The sequence below is a fragment of the Anastrepha obliqua genome, chromosome 4 (genome assembly GCF_027943255.1).
Source record: "Anastrepha obliqua isolate idAnaObli1 chromosome 4, idAnaObli1_1.0, whole genome shotgun sequence".
Classification (NCBI taxonomy): domain Eukaryota; kingdom Metazoa; phylum Arthropoda; class Insecta; order Diptera; family Tephritidae; genus Anastrepha; species Anastrepha obliqua.
In genome coordinates this window covers 29,247,395-29,265,912 of record NC_072895.1, presented here as the reverse complement: position 1 = coordinate 29,265,912, position 18,518 = coordinate 29,247,395, and the positions used below count along the sequence as shown (strand labels likewise).

Sequence of the window (18,518 nt, the reverse complement as noted above, 5' to 3'; positions counted from 1 at the left end):
ATTGTCCAGCCCTACCTAAAATCAGAGTAGGTTGTCTAGATAAATACTTTTTTAATTGTGGGGTTGGAAGCAATTCCACGTTTCATAAGAGCCACAAAATGGTTCCACGATGGAAGGTAAATGGGGTTCCCGTGCAGCACAGTGGTATCACAACGGATCTGTAAGGTCTAAGTGAGTTGGTCGAGCAGACCCACTACCACCATAACCGAATCTAACTTAATAATCGAAGCTGATCGGCATCTAAGTAGTGGTAGCATCGCCAGGAGATCGGCCACAAAACAGTTTTAAACCATTTGGATTTCTTTTTCCCCAAAATAATAGATCTCTTGAATACGTTGACGAGTTTGATTAATTATTTTTTAATTCGTTAATTTAAATTATTTTTTTATAAAAAATTAGTTAATTCTACAACAAATACCTTAGTAATCCAAGCTTCAAACTATTTAATAGATTTATAAAAATTCGGCAAAAATTCATTAAAAGTTTAAAGTTTTTAATCAGCAAAAGAAAAAATGGGGACCGCAGTTTTACAGTCCATCAAATTCCTGTATAGGAAAGGGCAAGTTGAAGTTCCCTAAAATTCTCGTTGGTTTTTGATCATTTGTTCCCTGACTGTGCTCGGTTTTCCCCCATACAGCTTCGGTCATTCTTGAGCTCACAGGTACACTATCGAGCTTACGCTTTACTATATTAAAATTTAATGGGCTTTTTGATTTTCCTTTTTTAGTTCTGATTAAAAATTAAAGAAAAAATTGTAAATTTTGCTCAAAATTTTCCCAAAATTTTCTAATTTTTATATAATATTTGAAATTTGGATTGTTATCGTATTTGTTGTATTTTCATTAAAAGAAATTTTAATTAAAAAATAAATCGATAAATAAAGAATGTACACGAAAAGGACTAGTCAAAAGATTTCCCAACGAAAGAATCCAAAACAGGGTGTTTACTTTTAGTCCAATTGGAGGAAGAAAGAGAGACCGACCAAGAAAGAGATTTCTAGATGAAGTAGAAGCAGACTTCAAAGCGATGAACGTTCGTTATTGGAAAAATGAGGCAAGAGAGAGACTGAATTGGAGAAGGATTGTTGATGAAGCTATGGTCCACCACAGACTGTGAAGCTAAGAGGGAGAGAGTTTATATATTTTCGTTTATTTTACAAAGATTTGCTTGTTATTTGGCGAAGGGTAAATACTCATTCGATAGAACTTTTTCTGCTCTACAAAACTATGTTAATTGTATTTTTGAGTTATTTAATTTATTATTGACTTTGAGGCTTAGAAATGGAATTCCCAGGAGGCAAAAATTAATATTTTGCTTCTTCTTTGCTTTTCATCGAGGTCAAAAAGCTGCCGAAACAGACCGGGATATTTGCGGCGTGTAATGAGAAGGTGTCAAAGGCGAGTTTAAAGCACGGAAATGGCTTGCAAAGTTCAAAAATGCCGACTTTGACGTCGATGGAAGGTCTCGCAGCGGAAGTCCTTCTGAATTCGATAAAGAACGTCTTAAATCACTTTTGTAGGAGAACGGCACCAAACCAATCATGAATTGCCAAAAAAAATGAACTGCGATCAGAAGAAGATTCTCAATCACGTCCATTTAAGGGGATAATTGGGAGCCTGGGTACCTCACGAGCTCAACGAAAAAAAAAAAACAAAGAAAGTCGCCTTCAAATTGCTTCTCAGCATCTCACCCGCCATCGAGCCATACGTCGTCATAAACAGCGCTGTTTGTACCGAATCGTCAAGGAACATAAGAAATGGTGCCTATGAAGCAAAGAAAGCAGTTAGTGGCTCCAGGGGATACGCCAAAGTCGACAGTCAAGCCGGAGCTTCACCCAAAGAAAATCATGCTATGTGTTTGGTGGGACTGGGAGGGCATGGTGCACTGAGAAATGCTCGGAAAGAATGACAAGATCAACAAGGAGCTCTACATAGCACAGCTACACCGCGTAAATGAGGCAATTCAGTTGAAAAGATCTGATAGATATGGTAAAACCACCCTCCTTCACAACAATGCCAGGCCCCATGTTGTACAAGTCATCAAAGCCGCACTCGAAGAGCTCGAATGGGAAGCCTTTCAGCGTCCGCCGTATTCTCCGGACCTTGCACTGATCGACTACAATCTTTTCCATTCCCTGTCAAACCATATAAAGGGCGTTACCTTCGATAACAAAAAGGTCCTTAAAAGCTGGCTCAACAACTTCTTTGACACCTGACCAAGTGATTTTTAGCCGAACAGCATCAACGAATTCGTCGACAGGTAGGAAGGGGTTATAAACAGCAACGGCGAATATAAAATTAATTAACTTATTGATAAAAACGCTACGAACCTATTCGCCAACCTAATGAATAGATTGTAGTACCCAATCCAAATGATAAACCAAATAAGTGCGTGGAAATTATACAGTCAAGACATGGCTGTGTGGTTATGGACCATGAAACATACGTCAAAACAGATTTTAAACAGATTCCGGACGCTGAGTTTTATGCTGCACCGAGATGAGGAGGAGTTCCAGGTGCCTTTAAGTTCAAAATGTTGGACTAGTTCCTTAAAAAATGTTTGGTTTGCCAAGCCATCTGTCAGTGTGGTATAAAAAGCTAAACATTCATTACCAGGGGCAAAGAAGTCAAGAAATTTATAGGAAGAAGCGTTTGCAACAACATTTGCTCCTTTTCATAAAAGAACATACAGACTCAGTTCTGTTCTGGCGTGATTTAGCATCGTGCCTTCAACTGGTATGAAAACCACGGGGTTAATATTCTTCACGTCTTTATTGACAGTTATGATTTCGAGGTTGTAAAAGACTTCATATATTTCGGAACCAGCATTAACACCGATAACAATGTCAGCCTAGAAATCCAACGATTTGCCAACGACTTGCCAGCAAGTGCTACTTTGAACTAAGTAGGCAATTGAGTAGTAAAGTCCTCTCTCGACGAACAAGATTAACACTCTACATGGCTCTCAAGATACAAAGAACAGCGTGTGTCCTAACTACAGGAGTGCTTAGCACCAGTCCTACTGAAGCGCTCAATGTACTAACTCACCTGCTACCATTAGACTTACACATTAAAACAATCGCTACTTGCAGCGCGGCGAGACTGAGAGACATAGGAAGCTGGACAACAAGGTCGTACTGTCACAGTAAGATCCGCCTACAAGGACCCCCGCTGCTCAAAAACAGATCAGACTACACTGTCCCCGACCTTAACTTCAAGAAAGACTTTACGGTACGTTTTCCACCGAGAGCCGAATGGAGCAAAAATAAGGTGATTAGAAGATACGATATTGAAATCTATAAGATGAACTGTGTTGTGGGAGCTGGCTTCCATTCGGAGCCGCTCAACCTATCTCAGTAAATTCGTCTTCCTAACTATACCAGCATGTTCCAGGCAAAACTGTTAGCGATCATAGAAGCATGCAAATCACTAAAACTCTACAAGGAAGTTGGTGCAAGAGTAGCTATCTTCTCAGACAGTCAAGCAGCTTAAAGGCCCTAGACTCCAACTCCATTTCATCCAAACTAGTCTTACAGTGTAGAGAGACTTGGATTCGCTTGGTGTGTCCAACTGGCGCCGGTTACCATGAGAAAGAAACGACTGACGCGCTTAGTTCAACTCGGCCAAAGACGCGTTAGCGGTTATCGCGTCAATTAAGAGGAAGAAGAAATATTGTTCAAAAGGATCACAACCCACCAAACTGTCCACAATTGCGACCCATTGAAAAATATTGGCCAATTGTTAAATGAAAATTGCTTAAAACAAAAAGAGAAATTAAAAATGAGCAGCAGTTTTAAGTGAATGGGCAGAGAGCGGCAGATACCGTGACAAAAACTAATGTCAATCGCCTAATGAAAGAAGTCAAATCTAAATGGCGCCATTTTGTTGATAACAAAGAGAATTTTTGGTTTAACAGAGTACGCTTAATAAAGCAGAAAATAAAATAAAAACTGTTTTGACAGCTTATACAAATTTTATGTTCTAATGATTTCCAATATTTTTCGTGTCCATTCTTTAGTCAAAAATTCTTAATATTTGGTGCTTCATAATTTTGCAGCGAGGCATATAAAGTTGGAATTAAAAAGCCAGAATTATAAGCATATAAACAAATAGTTACGACCCTTAATCTCCCTAGACAGAAAAGAAACTTTTAAAATTGATTTAAATTTGAACTTCCACGCGTAGTGATCAATCGAAATAAAAATGCACTACTTTTCCATAAAATCAAGCATGGAACACATGGAATAACATTCACGTAGCAAAAACTACTACAAAAACAAAAAAACATGCTTTCCATAATTACCTGCCACTTGCGTCGTATTATAAATTTCTTTAGTTTGTCTGTGCAGATTTTATTACTGAGGTTTTCGTCATGTTCCTGGGTCAGCCATTTAGAGGCCAAACACTGTTTGGCTGTCCAGCGATCCTCTTTGCGATGCACCAAAAGATTCGATATGAAGTCCTTCGCCTCTTGCGATACACAATCGAAAGATTCATCATCGAAATCGTAGTCGGCGCGTGTTATATTCGAGAAGGTGTCCACATCCGTATCACCCATGAACGGCGATAAGCCAGATAGGCTATATAAATGCAAAATGCAAAAACAAAAACAATTAAGTATTCATAAAATAAAGTAAAGCTTAAATGGCTTACAGCACATAACAGATGACGCCCACACTCCACATGTCCGATTGGAAACCAATTGGCTCGTAGCTAATTATCTCGGGCGGTATGAATTCTGGTGTGCCGAAGAGCACGCGCACCGGCGTATTCGTATTCAGCCGCTGTGCCAGTCCGAAGTCGATGATTTTAATTTGATGACTTGTGCGTGTATGGCACATAATATTTTCCGGCTTCAAATCCAAATGCACAATCGATTGGGTGTGCATGTAGGCGACACCTTCGCACACTTGCCGCAGGAAGAGTATACAGTCGCGTTCGGTGAGCGTAAAATCGTCTGCTACGACGCGTTCAAAAAGTTCACCGCCGGTAATGCTGCAATGCGGAAGAGACATCAAATTTTAGTATATAAAAAGTAACAAAAGTGAGTAGAAATCAGGAAGAGCGATGTCGCTAGTGCTCAGTAGGCATAGTTTACTTACTACTCCATCACCATGACGATTTCGCGTGCGCTCTCAAACGAAGCAGCGAGTTGCAACAATTTCGGATGTTGCAAAGATTTCATAATCGAAATCTCTTCCAATACTTTTTGACGGTCTTGTGATTTAATGCACTTGATCACCTTGGCGGCGAGAATTTGTCGTGGTTGCTCAAGTTCCTGTACACGATAGACGACTCCGAAGCGCCCCTTGCCCAACTCCTCGAGTATTTCGAAGCGACTTTTGAAATCGCCGCCTGACTTAACGCTAATCGGTCTGTGGAAATCTACAAAAGAAAGCAATAAAAAACAAATAAAAAATAAAAAATAATAAAAAAGTTTCTGATAATATTTTTGTATCAACTCTGATCAAAAAAGAATCCTCGTCGAAAGATATGAAACCGAAAGGCCTTAAAAAATATTAGTATATCGCGAAGCCTTAAAGCTCGGGGGCTCATATATCTTATAAAGGGAGATGAGATTGGAGGAACTTTTTCCATAAGGTTTCTTGACAGATCAAACGTGACTACTGACAAAATAAAAACATAATTATTTTCAATATTAATTGACATTTCATCATGGAACGACTTACGCCTCAACAACGTTTAAAAATCGTCCTGTTGCATTAGGAAAATCGACGCACTGTGAAAAGTATTCAACGCGCTGTCAGGCCGACTTATGGCGATCAGCGATGAGTCTCATTTTCGGCTTAATGGCTACGTCGATAAGCAAAATTGCCATATTTGGGCTGAAGAGCAAACCGAAACCATTCAAGAACAGTCATTACATCCGTTGAAAACAACCATTTGGTGCGGCATATGAGCTGGAGGAATCACCGGCCACATTTCTTCCCAGACGAGGCTGGCGCCAATGTAACAGTGAATGGCAAACGCCGACGCTGCCGAAAATTGAAGCCCTTGATCTCCACAACTCGTGTCCGTGGTTCCAACAAAACGGCGGATGGCGCTACTTGCCATACTGCTCGTGAAGCATTAGTTCTATTGGGGTGAGCAATTTATCTCTCGTCTCAGATCAGTGAATTATCCACAAAGATCGTGTGATATTATACCTTTGGGCTTTTATTTGTGGGGGTATCTAGAACCGAAATGCTTTGTGGATAAACCAGCTTCGATTGAGGCATTGGAAGCCGACTTTGCTAAAGTTATTTACGAGATACCGACCGAAGTCCTCCAGCGAGTTATTCAAAATTGGTGTTTACGGATGATCGAATTACGGCGCAGTTGCGGCTAACATTTGAAAAGGATTATCTTTAAGAAATAAATGCCACGAATGGCTCTACACAAAAATAATATCAAGACGCACGCCAAAAATAGAAGGAGGAGCTCGGCCAAATACCCAAAAACGGTATACTCTCCAATTACGTGTCGTATATTGATCAATATTTACGGTAATCACGCTGCATCGACGCTTCCAATTTCCACGTGAGTGATAAAGATCCCAAAGGGGCACCAAAAAAATTCGAAGATACTCAACTATGCACAACAATTATTAGATGAAACGCATTTCGAACCCTTGATGATATGTCTAAAGTTATGTTGGATGTTGACAGATCAACTGTCGGTAAAGGTTTGCACGCGATGGGAATGGTCCAGAAAGCAGGTAACTGGGTGCCACATCCATTGAAGGAGAGGGCGTATCGAGACACGTTTGTTGACGTGTGAGATGCTTCTTGAGCGGCAAAAAAGAAAAGGTTTTCTGACTCGCATCGTCTCTAGCGATGAAAAATGGATATACTATCATAACCCTAAAAGTCGAAAAAGTTGGAGCCTGCCAAGTGAACCAGGTACTTCGACAGCGAAAAAAAAGAATTCATGCTTCAAAGGTTATGTTATGCATCTGGTGGAATCAGAAGAGTGTCATCTATTATGAACTTCTTAAACCATCTATAACCATCACTGGCGATCGTTACCGGTCACTGGCGATCGTTACTAATACGTTTGAATCGAGCTCTCAAAGAAACGTGGCCGGAATGGCACAGTAGACATGACAAACTGATTTTGTTGCAGCCATTCATTGCTAAATCGGTTCAGAAATATTAAGAGGAACTGAATTGGGAAATCTTGCTCCACCCGCCGTATTCCCCAGACATTGCATCTTCGGATTACCTTCAGTTCCAATCGGATTCCGAATGCAGTCAGCCCTTATTGGAGAGAGGTTTACTTCTTACGAGAGCGTCGCAAACTGGCTGAATGAATGGATCAAGTCAAAAGAACTCGAATATTTCATCGAAGGAATCCGTATGCTGCCTGAGAGATGGAGTAAAGTTGTAGCTTCCAATGGCACATACTTCCTATATTATCTGGATATTATTTAATTGATTAAATAATTCGTAACTTTGGCTAAGAAAGGACGGAAACTTATTCCTTAATCTTGAAATCGCCCATCCTTCTCCGTTTAAATTGAGCTCTTAAGTTTTAATTTTAGGTTCTATCTTCAACTCATTTTGTACCGCTAGTCTGTTTGGGTCTAGATTTTTAACCATAAACCTGATAATTGAAATGAAATAAAATGCAAAATGCGACCCAGCTCATTCTACGTCACAGCACTTTACTCTTTTTGGTTTTTAGCACCGCAAAGTTAAACTAAATTCACTCACCTTCAGTTGAGACTTCTTGAGCTTGCAATTCCACCGCGTCACTGGGCAAAGTGGGTGCGCTGCAGCCGTGTACGTTTTTGGCGCGCACACGAAATCGATATGTGGCATGCGGTGTCAAATTCTTAACGGTGTACGCTAATGAGTCCACAACGGTAGCGATTTCACGCCAATCGCTTTCGCCATCAGTCAAATCATCGCTGTCAGCATTCAGTTCGGCAGGCAACTGCTGCATTTCAATGCTGAAATTTCAAAAAAAAAAAAAAAACACAACGACCATTAGCACACATGCAGCTATTCATATATCTATTTTTTTTTTCATAAAAATAAATTTAGACTTCTACGCACATAAAACCTGTTATCATACAGCCACCATCGTAGGGCGGGCCACACCATGCGACGGCAATGCGATCGGGTCCTTGCGATATGCTCGGTTTGCCGCTAGGCGCATCTGGTGGTCCTTCTACCGCCACCGAAGCGGCCGCTGCATCGCTGCCGAGTGCATTCATAATCTCCACTGTATATTTGCCACTATCATCGGCCGCAATATCTGTGATGAGAAGCGTTGAACGCTTGGCGCTGCTACGTATAGAAATGTTGCGCTGCTCGACAATGGGACGGCACTACAAAGAAAATTTGTCCAAAGGGAATGCGATTATTAATTAGTATGTATATAATGATAAATATTTCATGTGGTTTAAGGTGTTGAACTGACAGCAAAACATACAAGTACGAGTATGTGTTTGCAGCAACAAATGATCGAACGTCGCGTCGGTATTTGACACAGGTGGAATCTATGGGCACAGCACCACTGAGCAACGATCGATCAATCGATCACGGGCACTCAGGGGCACGGTTAACAAGACAACAAATCAGTGCGGCAGTTAACTCGCTAGTCTATCAATCAGTCGGTCACTCAGCGCCAGTCAACCACCCACCCAGTTATTTATGTGGCTGTTTGCCATTTTGCCAGTTTATTGAGAAAAAACAAAAAACCCTTGGAAATGTGAGCAGGCCTTGATTGTGAGTACAGCCACAAAAAGTAGCATTGTTCTTGTGGTTTTCGAGCCAATTACATACGCACGTACATAGGCACAAAGTAGATATATATATATTTATGATGTCAGGCACCTTCACCGCAAACTGATCATGACATTTTTCTTTTTTTTTACTTAAAATAATATTTTTAAATTTATCTAAGCTCTTTTTATTATTATTTATTATTACTTTACAAATATTAATAATTTTGCTGACGTCAGTCATTTCGAAAAAATGTAAAAATTAATGACCGGCTTTAAAGGTTTCAACTTACTATAACTCGCTTAATTAACAAAAACAAAAAAACAACACATTTTGTTCCAAGGGAACACTACTAACACATACCGTAAAGAAATTTGTATACAATGCAATGGCAATTTTTGCATAATCTTCACAAATTGGATTTTTTTTATTATGGCAGTCTTCCAGTCACTCAGTTAGGTGGTTCACAAGGTATCGTAAGTGCCGTAAAGTTTTTGGTTGGTTAAATAAATTAGAGGACTTGAAACCACAACCAAATACAGACTGATCAATTTAGAGGTATCGGATTTGGAATTGAAATGAAGCAATGAAAATTCAAATTGATTGGACAATCCTTTTTATTTTTGTGTAGAACCATTCATGATATTTATTTCGTAAAGCTAATTCCATTCAAATGTTGCCCGCAACTGCGCCGTAATTCGACCATCCGTAAACACCAATTTTGAATGACTCTCTGTCGGACTTCCGTCGGTATCTCGTGAGTAACTTTTGTGATATTGGCTTGCAATGCCTCAATCGATCCACAAAGCATTTAGTCTTTACATACCCCCACAATTCCCACAAATAAAAATCGAAAGGTGTGATATCACACGATCTTGGTGGTCAATCCACTGATCCGCGACGAGAAATAAATTTCGAAACTCGTAAATTTTTTTTAAATTTTTGTAAATTTCAAAATTTTTAATTTATTTAAATACGCTTACATTAAACTTCGTAATTTTTTCAAAAATTAAAAAGGAAAAAAAATACATTTTACCAGTAAATTCTTTGAATTTTTCTTTAATTTTAAATTAAAAATTCTAAATTTCAAAAATCGAAACTGCTAAATTTTTTTTTAAATTTGGTATATTTCAAAACTTTTGATTTATTTTAAATACGCTTAAATTAAATTTTTGTAATTTTTTTTTTTATTAAAAATGAAAAAAAACTTTTTACCAGTAAATTTTACGATCTTTTTTTTAATTTTGTAAATTTTAAAATTTTGCATTTTTTACCAGCAAATTTTTCGAATTTGTTTTTTCATTTTTGTAAATTTCAAAAATTTTGATTTATTTTAAAACGCTTAAATTAAACTTTGTAATTTTTGTGCGGCGGCCGCCGTAGCCGAATGGGTTGGTGCGTAATTACCATTCGGAATTCACAGAGAGAACGTTGGTTCGAATCTCGGTGAAACCAAAATTAATAAAAACATTTTTCTAATAGCGGTCGCTCCTCGCAATGGCAAACCTCCGAGTGTATTTCTGCAATGAAAAAGCTCCTCATAAAAATATCTGCCGTTCGGAGTCGGCTTGAAACTGTAGGTCCCTCCATTTGTGGAACAATATCAAGACGCACACCACAAATAGGAGGAGGAGCTCGGCCAAATACCCAAATAAGGGTGTACTAATATAGTTTACTAGTAAATTTCGAATGTGAATGTGAATGAATGTGTTTTTTAGTTTTGTAAATTTCAAAATTTTTGATTTTTGTTTTTAATTCGAAAAATTTACTGGTAAATTATTTTTTAATGTTTGTAAATTTCAACATTTCTGATTGATTTGAAATGGTTGGTTGGTTGGTTTAAGGGTGACCCCGCATCGGAGTGCCACATAGACGGCAAGTTGGGTCCGTTGTGTTGCCCTAGAGCTCATTATGTTATATGATTTCCCCACCTAACCGAGATTTTTATTGTGGATTTTGGTCAAAGATATTAATTCGTTTCGAGAATTTGATGAGAGATTCGATTTTCAGTACTGAAAGATTGTCAATTGTTGGAGAGCCAAGAAGAGCGAGGCGACTTCTGGCTAGACCGGGATAACTGCACAGCAAATGTCAGCTCGATACTTCCTCATCTTCGTCCTCGCAGTATCTGCACAGGTCGTTTTGAGGAACCCCGAGCCGACGTGCGTGAGTGCCCAACAGGCAGTGGCCGGTGATAAGAGATATTATATGCCTTAGTTCGTGTTTCGAAAGACTTATAAGGGTTTTTGTCTGTTTCAGATTGTAGGATGGCCAGATTTGTCTGGTCGTAACGCAAGTAGTTTCCACTCGCCACCTCCGATCAGCAATGCTGTGAAATTCTCGATCAATGAGTAATTTACATGTTGAGAGCGGAATGTGGATTGTGGGTAAGTTACTAACATTTGATTGCGCAGCTCCAGCTCTTGCGAGCTCATCAGCTTTGCAGCTACCTTCGAATCCACTGTGACCCGGTATCCAGATAACTTGATTTGAAATACTCTTAAATTAAATTTTTGTATTTTTTTCAAAAATAAAAAAAAACGCTTTTTACCAGCTAATTTTTCGATTTTTTTTTAATTTTGTAAATTTTTTTTTTAATTCGAAAAATTTACTAGTAAATTTTTTTTACATGTTAGTAAATTTCAAAATTTTAATTTTTTTTAATTCGAAAATTTTACTGGTAATTTCTTTCTACTTTATGTAAATTTTAAAATTTTGTATTTTTTTTTTTTTGAATTCGGTTAAATTAATTTTTTGTAATTTTTTCAAAAATTAAATATGAAAAAAAAACACTTTTAACCAGGAAATTTTTCGATTTTTTTTTTAATTTTGTAAATTTTGCATTTTTTGCCAGAAAATTTACTGGTAAAATTTTTTTAAATTTTACTAAATTTCAAAATTTTTGGGTTTTTTATGCGAAATTTTTTTAAATTTGGTATATTATTTCAAAATTTTTGATTTATTTTAAATACGCTTAAATTAAATTTTTTATTTTTTTTTTATTAAAAATGAAAAAAAAACTTTTTACCAGTAAATTTAAAATTTTGGACTTTTTACCAGCAAATTTTTCGAATTTGTTTTTTAATTTTTGTAAATTTCAAAATTTTTGAATTTTGCTTTTAATTCGAAAAATTTGTAAATTTCAAAATTTTTGATTTATTTGAAACACTCTTAAGCTAAATTTTGTAATTTTTTTGTAAAAACTTTTGTAAATTTTAAAATGTTGAATTTTTTTTGCCAGCAAATTTTTTGACTTTTTTTTTAATTTTTGTAAATTTTACTAATTTTGGTTTATTTTGAATACGCTTAAATAAAACTTTGTGACTTTATTAAAAATTAAAAAAGAAAAACAAAAACATTTTACCATCAATTTTTCGATTTTTTTTTTTTTTAATTTTATAAATTTCAAAATTTTTGATTTTCTTACCAGTAAATATTTCGTTTTTTTTTTGTTTTTTGTTTAATTTTGTAAATTTCAAAATTTTTGATTTCTTTATTATTAATTAAACCTTGTAATTTTTCCTTCTAAGTGAAAAAAAAAATATTTTTAACCAGTAAATTTTTTGAATTATTTTTTAAATTTTTTATTGAAAAATACGGCAAAATCCTATGCTAAAATTCTTAAATAATAAATCCTATATTAGTATAAATATTTATTTTGTTTTCTCTTAGATCGGCAGTTATTTGAGTTCAAAGAAAAAACTTGTGCAAAAAATATTAATTTGCAATTTGGGGTCAACAGCCACTTCATATTTCCTACTACCCTGCCCCCACTTACGTAATTAATCGTTGAAGTTTTTAGGCGCTTACACTTGGCGCGTTTTGCCTTATATGTATTTAAAAATGCTCAAAATAATCCATAGGGGAAAGAATTTAAACGAATACAGAAAAACATACCTGCGAGCGTAAATAAAAATTACTATGCTTTAGCCTCTAAAAAAGGACTTATGGAAGGACATTTAAAGATCTTGGAAGACTTTCGGCATACTCCTGTTCTTTATAGGGTTGATATCATAACTCCCAAAGCCATTCTCTTCAGAGACTCTCAAATTCTTATTAATGAACGTACGGACTGGAAAAATAATTTCTATCACCTTTAAACATGGGCCCCAGATATGATATGTTAATGGGTCGAAATTATAAGATGGTAAACAAGGGCGGGAATCTGCCCCTAAATTAAGCAATTAAAAAAATCCAGGCAGAAATACATACCATTGAAAAATGTGTGAGGGAATGTCTCCGTAAAAAATGAGAAGAACCCACATTTACATACCCTCAGATAGTTAGGCGGTTTCGAAAGCCCTTCTATCAACTGTTATCATCTCATGACTACCTAAACCTTCCCAATATGTTAGGGAACTTGAAGAAAATGAAATAGCGGGACATCTAGTTAAAAAAGAGGCAAGCATGTATCTAATTGGTTCTGAGCCTTTCTGTGGACTTACAAAGGGCCACATTAACGAATTCTTCCGTATGTGAGAAGAGAAGAAATTCGTTAAACTCTGAGGAAATTCTATCGGTCAGACTTAAGACTTTTAAGGGATTCTTTTACAGGCTAATGTGGCCTGAAATACCACTTAAACAAAATTGGTCGCACTGAAACCATCATCTGGCGATTCTGTGAAATGGGCACTGAAAATTTAGAATACATTTTTTGTAAAACTCTCTGCACTAGGCAGAAAGCGGTGGTAGTGCCATTCATCCATATAAATTATGGAACAATAAACAATAGAATGCGATAAAATATTTACAAAAGCCTTAAAATATAGGGTACTTCAGCAGGCTTTGTACAATAGATTTCTTTTAGTCGCAATGCGCAGTAGCCTAATGGTAATAATAATAGCCTCATTTATGAACCCACACGTGTTTTTTTATTATAATAGCGACTTTTCTTTTACAATAGCGATTGATTCAATTTCAGCCTCGCTCGGCCAAATATTTGCATTTCTACAAAGAGTAAAGTTTTCTACCGATGTGTGTAGGCAAAATATATGCATTCAATCCAACCAGACCTTTCGACTGGATTTGAAAAGATGTTTATGCACGTGGGCTGAATATAACTGAATAGAAAGGAAGCCTACACTGCGTTCACTGCACTAGAACTTATTGACAATTATTACAATTTGTTTGCTGCTTAATTAATTTTAAGAATTTTTAATGAAAATATCGTTAACTCTCCTGCAAAGTCCATATAAATCAAAGCTCCCAACTTTACGAAAATTAAAAAACAAATCAATAAATTTTAATCAAAATTCATATTTGGGTATTCACAAATTTCGGCTTGCAGTTTTGTTACCCATTCGATTTTAATATCATCAAGTGCAAGTTGGTCCCAGAACCAAGCGTTCTGTGCCGATGGATAATTTTCCAAGCATCTTAAATTAAACTTTGTAATTTAAAAAAAAAAAAAATATTTTACCAGTAAATTTTTCGAATTTTTGTTTTAATTTTGTAAATATCAAAAGTTTTGATTTTTGCTTTTAGTTCGAAAAATTTACTGGTAATTTTTTTTATAATTTTTGTAATTTAAAAATTTTTGATTTATTAAAAATAATAAATACGCTTAAATTAAACTTTGAAATTTTTTTTAAAACATTTTGTAAATTTTAAAATTTTGGAATTTACCATTAAATTTTTCGATTTTTTTTTTAATTTTTGTAAATTTTAATAATTTTGATTTATTTTAAATACGCTTAAATTAAACTTTGTAATGTTTTCAAAAATTACAAAAGAAAAAAAAAATTTTACCAATAAATTTTTCAGTTTTTTTGTTTTTACTTTGGAAATTTTAAAATTTTTCGATTTTTTTAATGTTATTGATTGTTATTGATTTTTTTAATTCAAAAAATTTACTGGTAACTTTTTTTTTAATTTTTCTACATTTCAAAATTTTAGTTTTTTTTTTAATTCGAAACAGGTAAATTTTCTTTAAGTTTTTGGAAATTTAAAACTTTTTGATCTATTTTAAATATGTTAAATTAAACTTCGTAATTTTTTTCAAAAATTAAAAATGAAAAAAAAGTATTTGTCCAGTAAATTTTCCGATTTCTTGTTTAGTTTGTAAATTTTAAAATGTAGGATTTTTTATCTGTAAATTTTTCGAATTTGTTTTTCAATTTTTGTAAATTTTTCGAATTTGTTTTTTAATTTTTGTAAATTTCAATAATTGTGATTTATTTTAAATACTACGCTTAAATTAAACTTTGTAATGTTTCAAAAATTAAAAAAGAAAAAAAACATTTTACCAGTAAATTTAACACCTTTTTTTTTTAATTTTGTAAATTTTAAAATTTTGGATTTTTTACCATTCAATTTTTCGAATTTTTCCACGCGGACGTGTATGCCATCTGTGTACATGCAGAGATCAATTTAGACAAGCATCTCCGGAATGAGCGCATTGCCATTCTGACGGACAGTCAAAGCATTGCCATCCTGTGAGGTTAAGTCCTCACTGGTACTTAAGTGTATCGGGAAACAGGATTTGTTAGTAACACACAACTTTCTTCTTCTTCTTCTTGATTAGTGCGATAACCGTTTAAAGGATTTTGGCCGAATTTAAAAAAGCGCGTCAGTCGTTTCTTTCTCGTGCTAACCGGCGTCAGTTGGACACACCAAGTGAAACTAATTCCTTCTCCACCTTATATTTCCAACGCATAGGAGGCCTTCCTCTTCCTCTACTACCACCACCTGGTACCGCATCGAATACTTTCAAAGCCGGAACATTTGTATCCGTTCGGACGGCATGACCCAGTCAACGAAACTGCTGGATCTGTATTCGCTGCACTATGTCTATGTCGTAATAAAGCTCATACAACTCATTGCTTTATCGCCTGCGTTACTCGCCGTCACCAACGTGCAAAGTTCCAAAAATCACTCTCCAAGGGAGGGAACCAAAAAACACTCTAAGGGACGCCTCATCGGATGTGGTCATCGTCCAAGCTTCTGCGCCATATGTTAGGACGAGCATGATGAGAGCCCCGTGGAGTGTTACTTTTGTTTGTCGAGAGAGGACTTCACTACTCAATTGCGTACTTAATACAAAGTAGCCCTGGTTGGCAAGAGTGAGGAACGAACAATCATATCCGGCCAGGTTGGGTCCCAGGACAGAAGTATTACAGGGAACCGAAGTAGTGGACGCATTGGCACTGCACTGCGACCAGAGCCGATCTATTGTGAAAGGCCTATTTTTGTAACCCTACAGTTTTAGGCTTTTTAAAAATTTAGCACAATTTTGGGTTTGTTGTTCCAAAGTTTGCTTGGAGATACTACGATACCACCAAGGTGATGAAGTCTCTGTCTGCCCAACGCTGGACATTCACAAAGCACATGTTCTGAGCTTTCTATGTCCATTTCGCAAAAGCGGCAGACATTGGTCTCAGATAGACCAATATTATTTAGATGATACCTCAGGCTGCAGTGACCTGTAAGATATCCTGTTAAAAGACACAGATCTACTCTGCTTAATGAGAGAAGCTTGTCAGATATTCCTTTGTTGGGGCTTAGGAACTGAGAATGCTCACGGGCATTTTCAAAGACCAAAGAATACGCAGTCATCTGCACAGAATTTGGATTTGGTGCACTGGCTCTCGTCGCTTTTGCGACCAATTCCGGGAGACCTTCTGCTTGAATGCAGCGCTGCAGCACGGATAAGGTTGAGACATCTCGACCACTTGCAGCCAGAAGAAAGACATATACGCTCAGCCAAACCCAGCTTCATCTTAAGTTTAATAAGGGAGCTGCGTTTGCATGAGGTACTGTGATGAGTAGTGGTCCCAAAAGACCACGAGGTCGAAGTGCGAACCTCAAATCAAATCTAACCTAAGCCAAATGTTTCGCTGAATGGAAAGGCTTGGCAAATGTGTATTGCTTCTCAAGATGGGAAAATCATTTTTTATTAACAAACTCTGGTGGAAGTTTGACCCAATAAACATAAAAACAAATGCGGCAAAAACCTAAAAGGCTATATTTGCCTCCAGTCTACTCTTACCCTCAAGTAACAGAATCGGCGTCAATGTGAAAAGTCGCCATTTTATTATTTCCACTCACAATGACGCAGTTTGTGCACTGGTTTCAAAGTGAATCGCCTTTAAAGGTGCGCCAACGTCAGCTAACCGCCACTAAGCCCTTTTAAGGTAAAACACGACAATACAGGCGCCGTTAAATAAAATGAAAATAATTCCAGAAAAGAATGCAGTTTCCGAAGTGGGCAAGAAGCCCACTCGACTTACAAATTTATGAAAAAAAAAACAAACAAAAAAAAAAAAGGTATGTAAATAAAAGCATTTTTTAGGTTACAACATATACTTGTACTACAACAACACTTACCCCTTTGAACCAGCTGATTTGTGCACGCGGCACAGCTTCGTAGCTGACGCTCAACTTAACGCTGCCACCAATGAGCGCCGTACAATCCTGTGGTCCTTCCAAAATGCATGCAGGTATCGCCAGCTGTTCGGGCTGTGTCAGAGCCTCAATAGTTTCATCAACGTCGTCCCTTGTGTATTGTGGGCTATTCGAGTCTGCGGACGCGCGTCCTGGCAACACAATAAGACTAGTGTAAGCGCGCAAAGTTGAGCTCGATTTGCCCAGATGTGTCACACTCAATTGCACTTCACCGCAATGACGCTGTTGGACGTTCTGTATACGGAGTATGCGTACGCCGTCTGATTCGTTGGAGACATGCGCCGTGCCCGCCTGCTGCAGCACCACGCACACGGCAAAAAAAAAAAACATAAACCAGCAGCCGAAAATGATAAAACAGCACCGAAAAAGAGAAAGCAGAGCAAACACAAACACGTCACATGAGACAACAATGCAAATATTAATTGTATGTAAACGGAATAATGAAACAAGTGTCGCGGTTATAAATACAAAATGAAAATCGTGCAAACGCATAGCCAAACAGTAACAGGCTAGGCAAACCACTACTTAGTATGCATTACCTAGAGATAGGTACCCTTAAAACTATGTACACTTAGTACGACACTTCTGCTGGATATTTGCACATATATAAATATCTATTTCAAACACATATGCACATACATACTATCTACCTATATCTATATGGGGTGCACCTATTTGCACAAACCGCCAATTGTTCGTATATAAAACAATAAAAAAGTTTCTTATTTGCGCGCCACCAGATAAAATAAAAAACAAAGAAATAAGAAAGCAATACAAAAACACGGAATGTTAAGCGGTACAAAACGCGAAAATAAAAGTAAACGAAATGGTGTGGAAAATTGCGCGACGTCACTATACAACGACAACTAGCACCGAACTGGCGATGCAAGACGACGCAACTGTGCTAATTAACTGCGCCCGCTCGGCCTCTAATTCTGACTGTGGGCCACGGCCACTTGACTTCTCTAGTATCACTGCCAGCAGAGAGCAGTGTAAGAAAAATGCAAAAACAAAAACTTCGGGCAGGTGGCCAATTGGGACGTCTGGAGCGTTAACGAAGCATCAATACGAGTGCGACCGCAAAATGTCAATTATGTACAGGTATGTGTGTGTTCTCACATGCTCACGGTCCATGCAGTGATCGACTAAGAAATTGAGTACAGCTGCTATAAGCTTCTTCAGAGAAATTCTGAGTACAGTAGGTTCTGTTTTTATGCGGCTTTTTTTTATGCGGTTTTGAAATAGTGCGGTTTTTTTTTAAATTACAAAATGCGTGTCGACCTATGGGGAATTGTACATATAAACAAGATTCTAAACCAGCTAAGCAAAAACTCATCACAGATTGCATCAGAAATGCTAACCCTACAAGTATGGAAGATATATA

At 36.8% G+C, this 18,518-nt stretch overlaps 1 protein-coding gene across 3 annotated transcripts in view; it reads right to left on the bottom strand.

Moving 5' to 3' along the window:
- Positions 1 to 18,518, bottom strand: part of LOC129246318 (myosin light chain kinase, smooth muscle) — a 94,059-nt gene that overhangs the window by 4,668 nt on the left and 70,873 nt on the right. For 2 of the 3 annotated variants that reach the window (XM_054885038.1, XM_054885041.1), the window contains 6 exons: positions 17,057 to 17,428; positions 8,060 to 8,334; positions 7,715 to 7,953; positions 5,102 to 5,384; positions 4,653 to 4,994; positions 4,303 to 4,579 (listed from right to left, as the gene is read on the bottom strand). In XM_054885038.1, coding sequence (XP_054741013.1) covers positions 4,303 to 4,579; positions 4,653 to 4,994; positions 5,102 to 5,384; positions 7,715 to 7,953; positions 8,060 to 8,334; positions 17,057 to 17,428 — 1,788 coding nt within the window. The remainder of the gene's footprint in view (positions 1 to 4,302; positions 4,580 to 4,652; positions 4,995 to 5,101; positions 5,385 to 7,714; positions 7,954 to 8,059; positions 8,335 to 17,056; positions 17,429 to 18,518) is intronic. The other variant, XM_054885042.1, reaches the window with a different exon arrangement.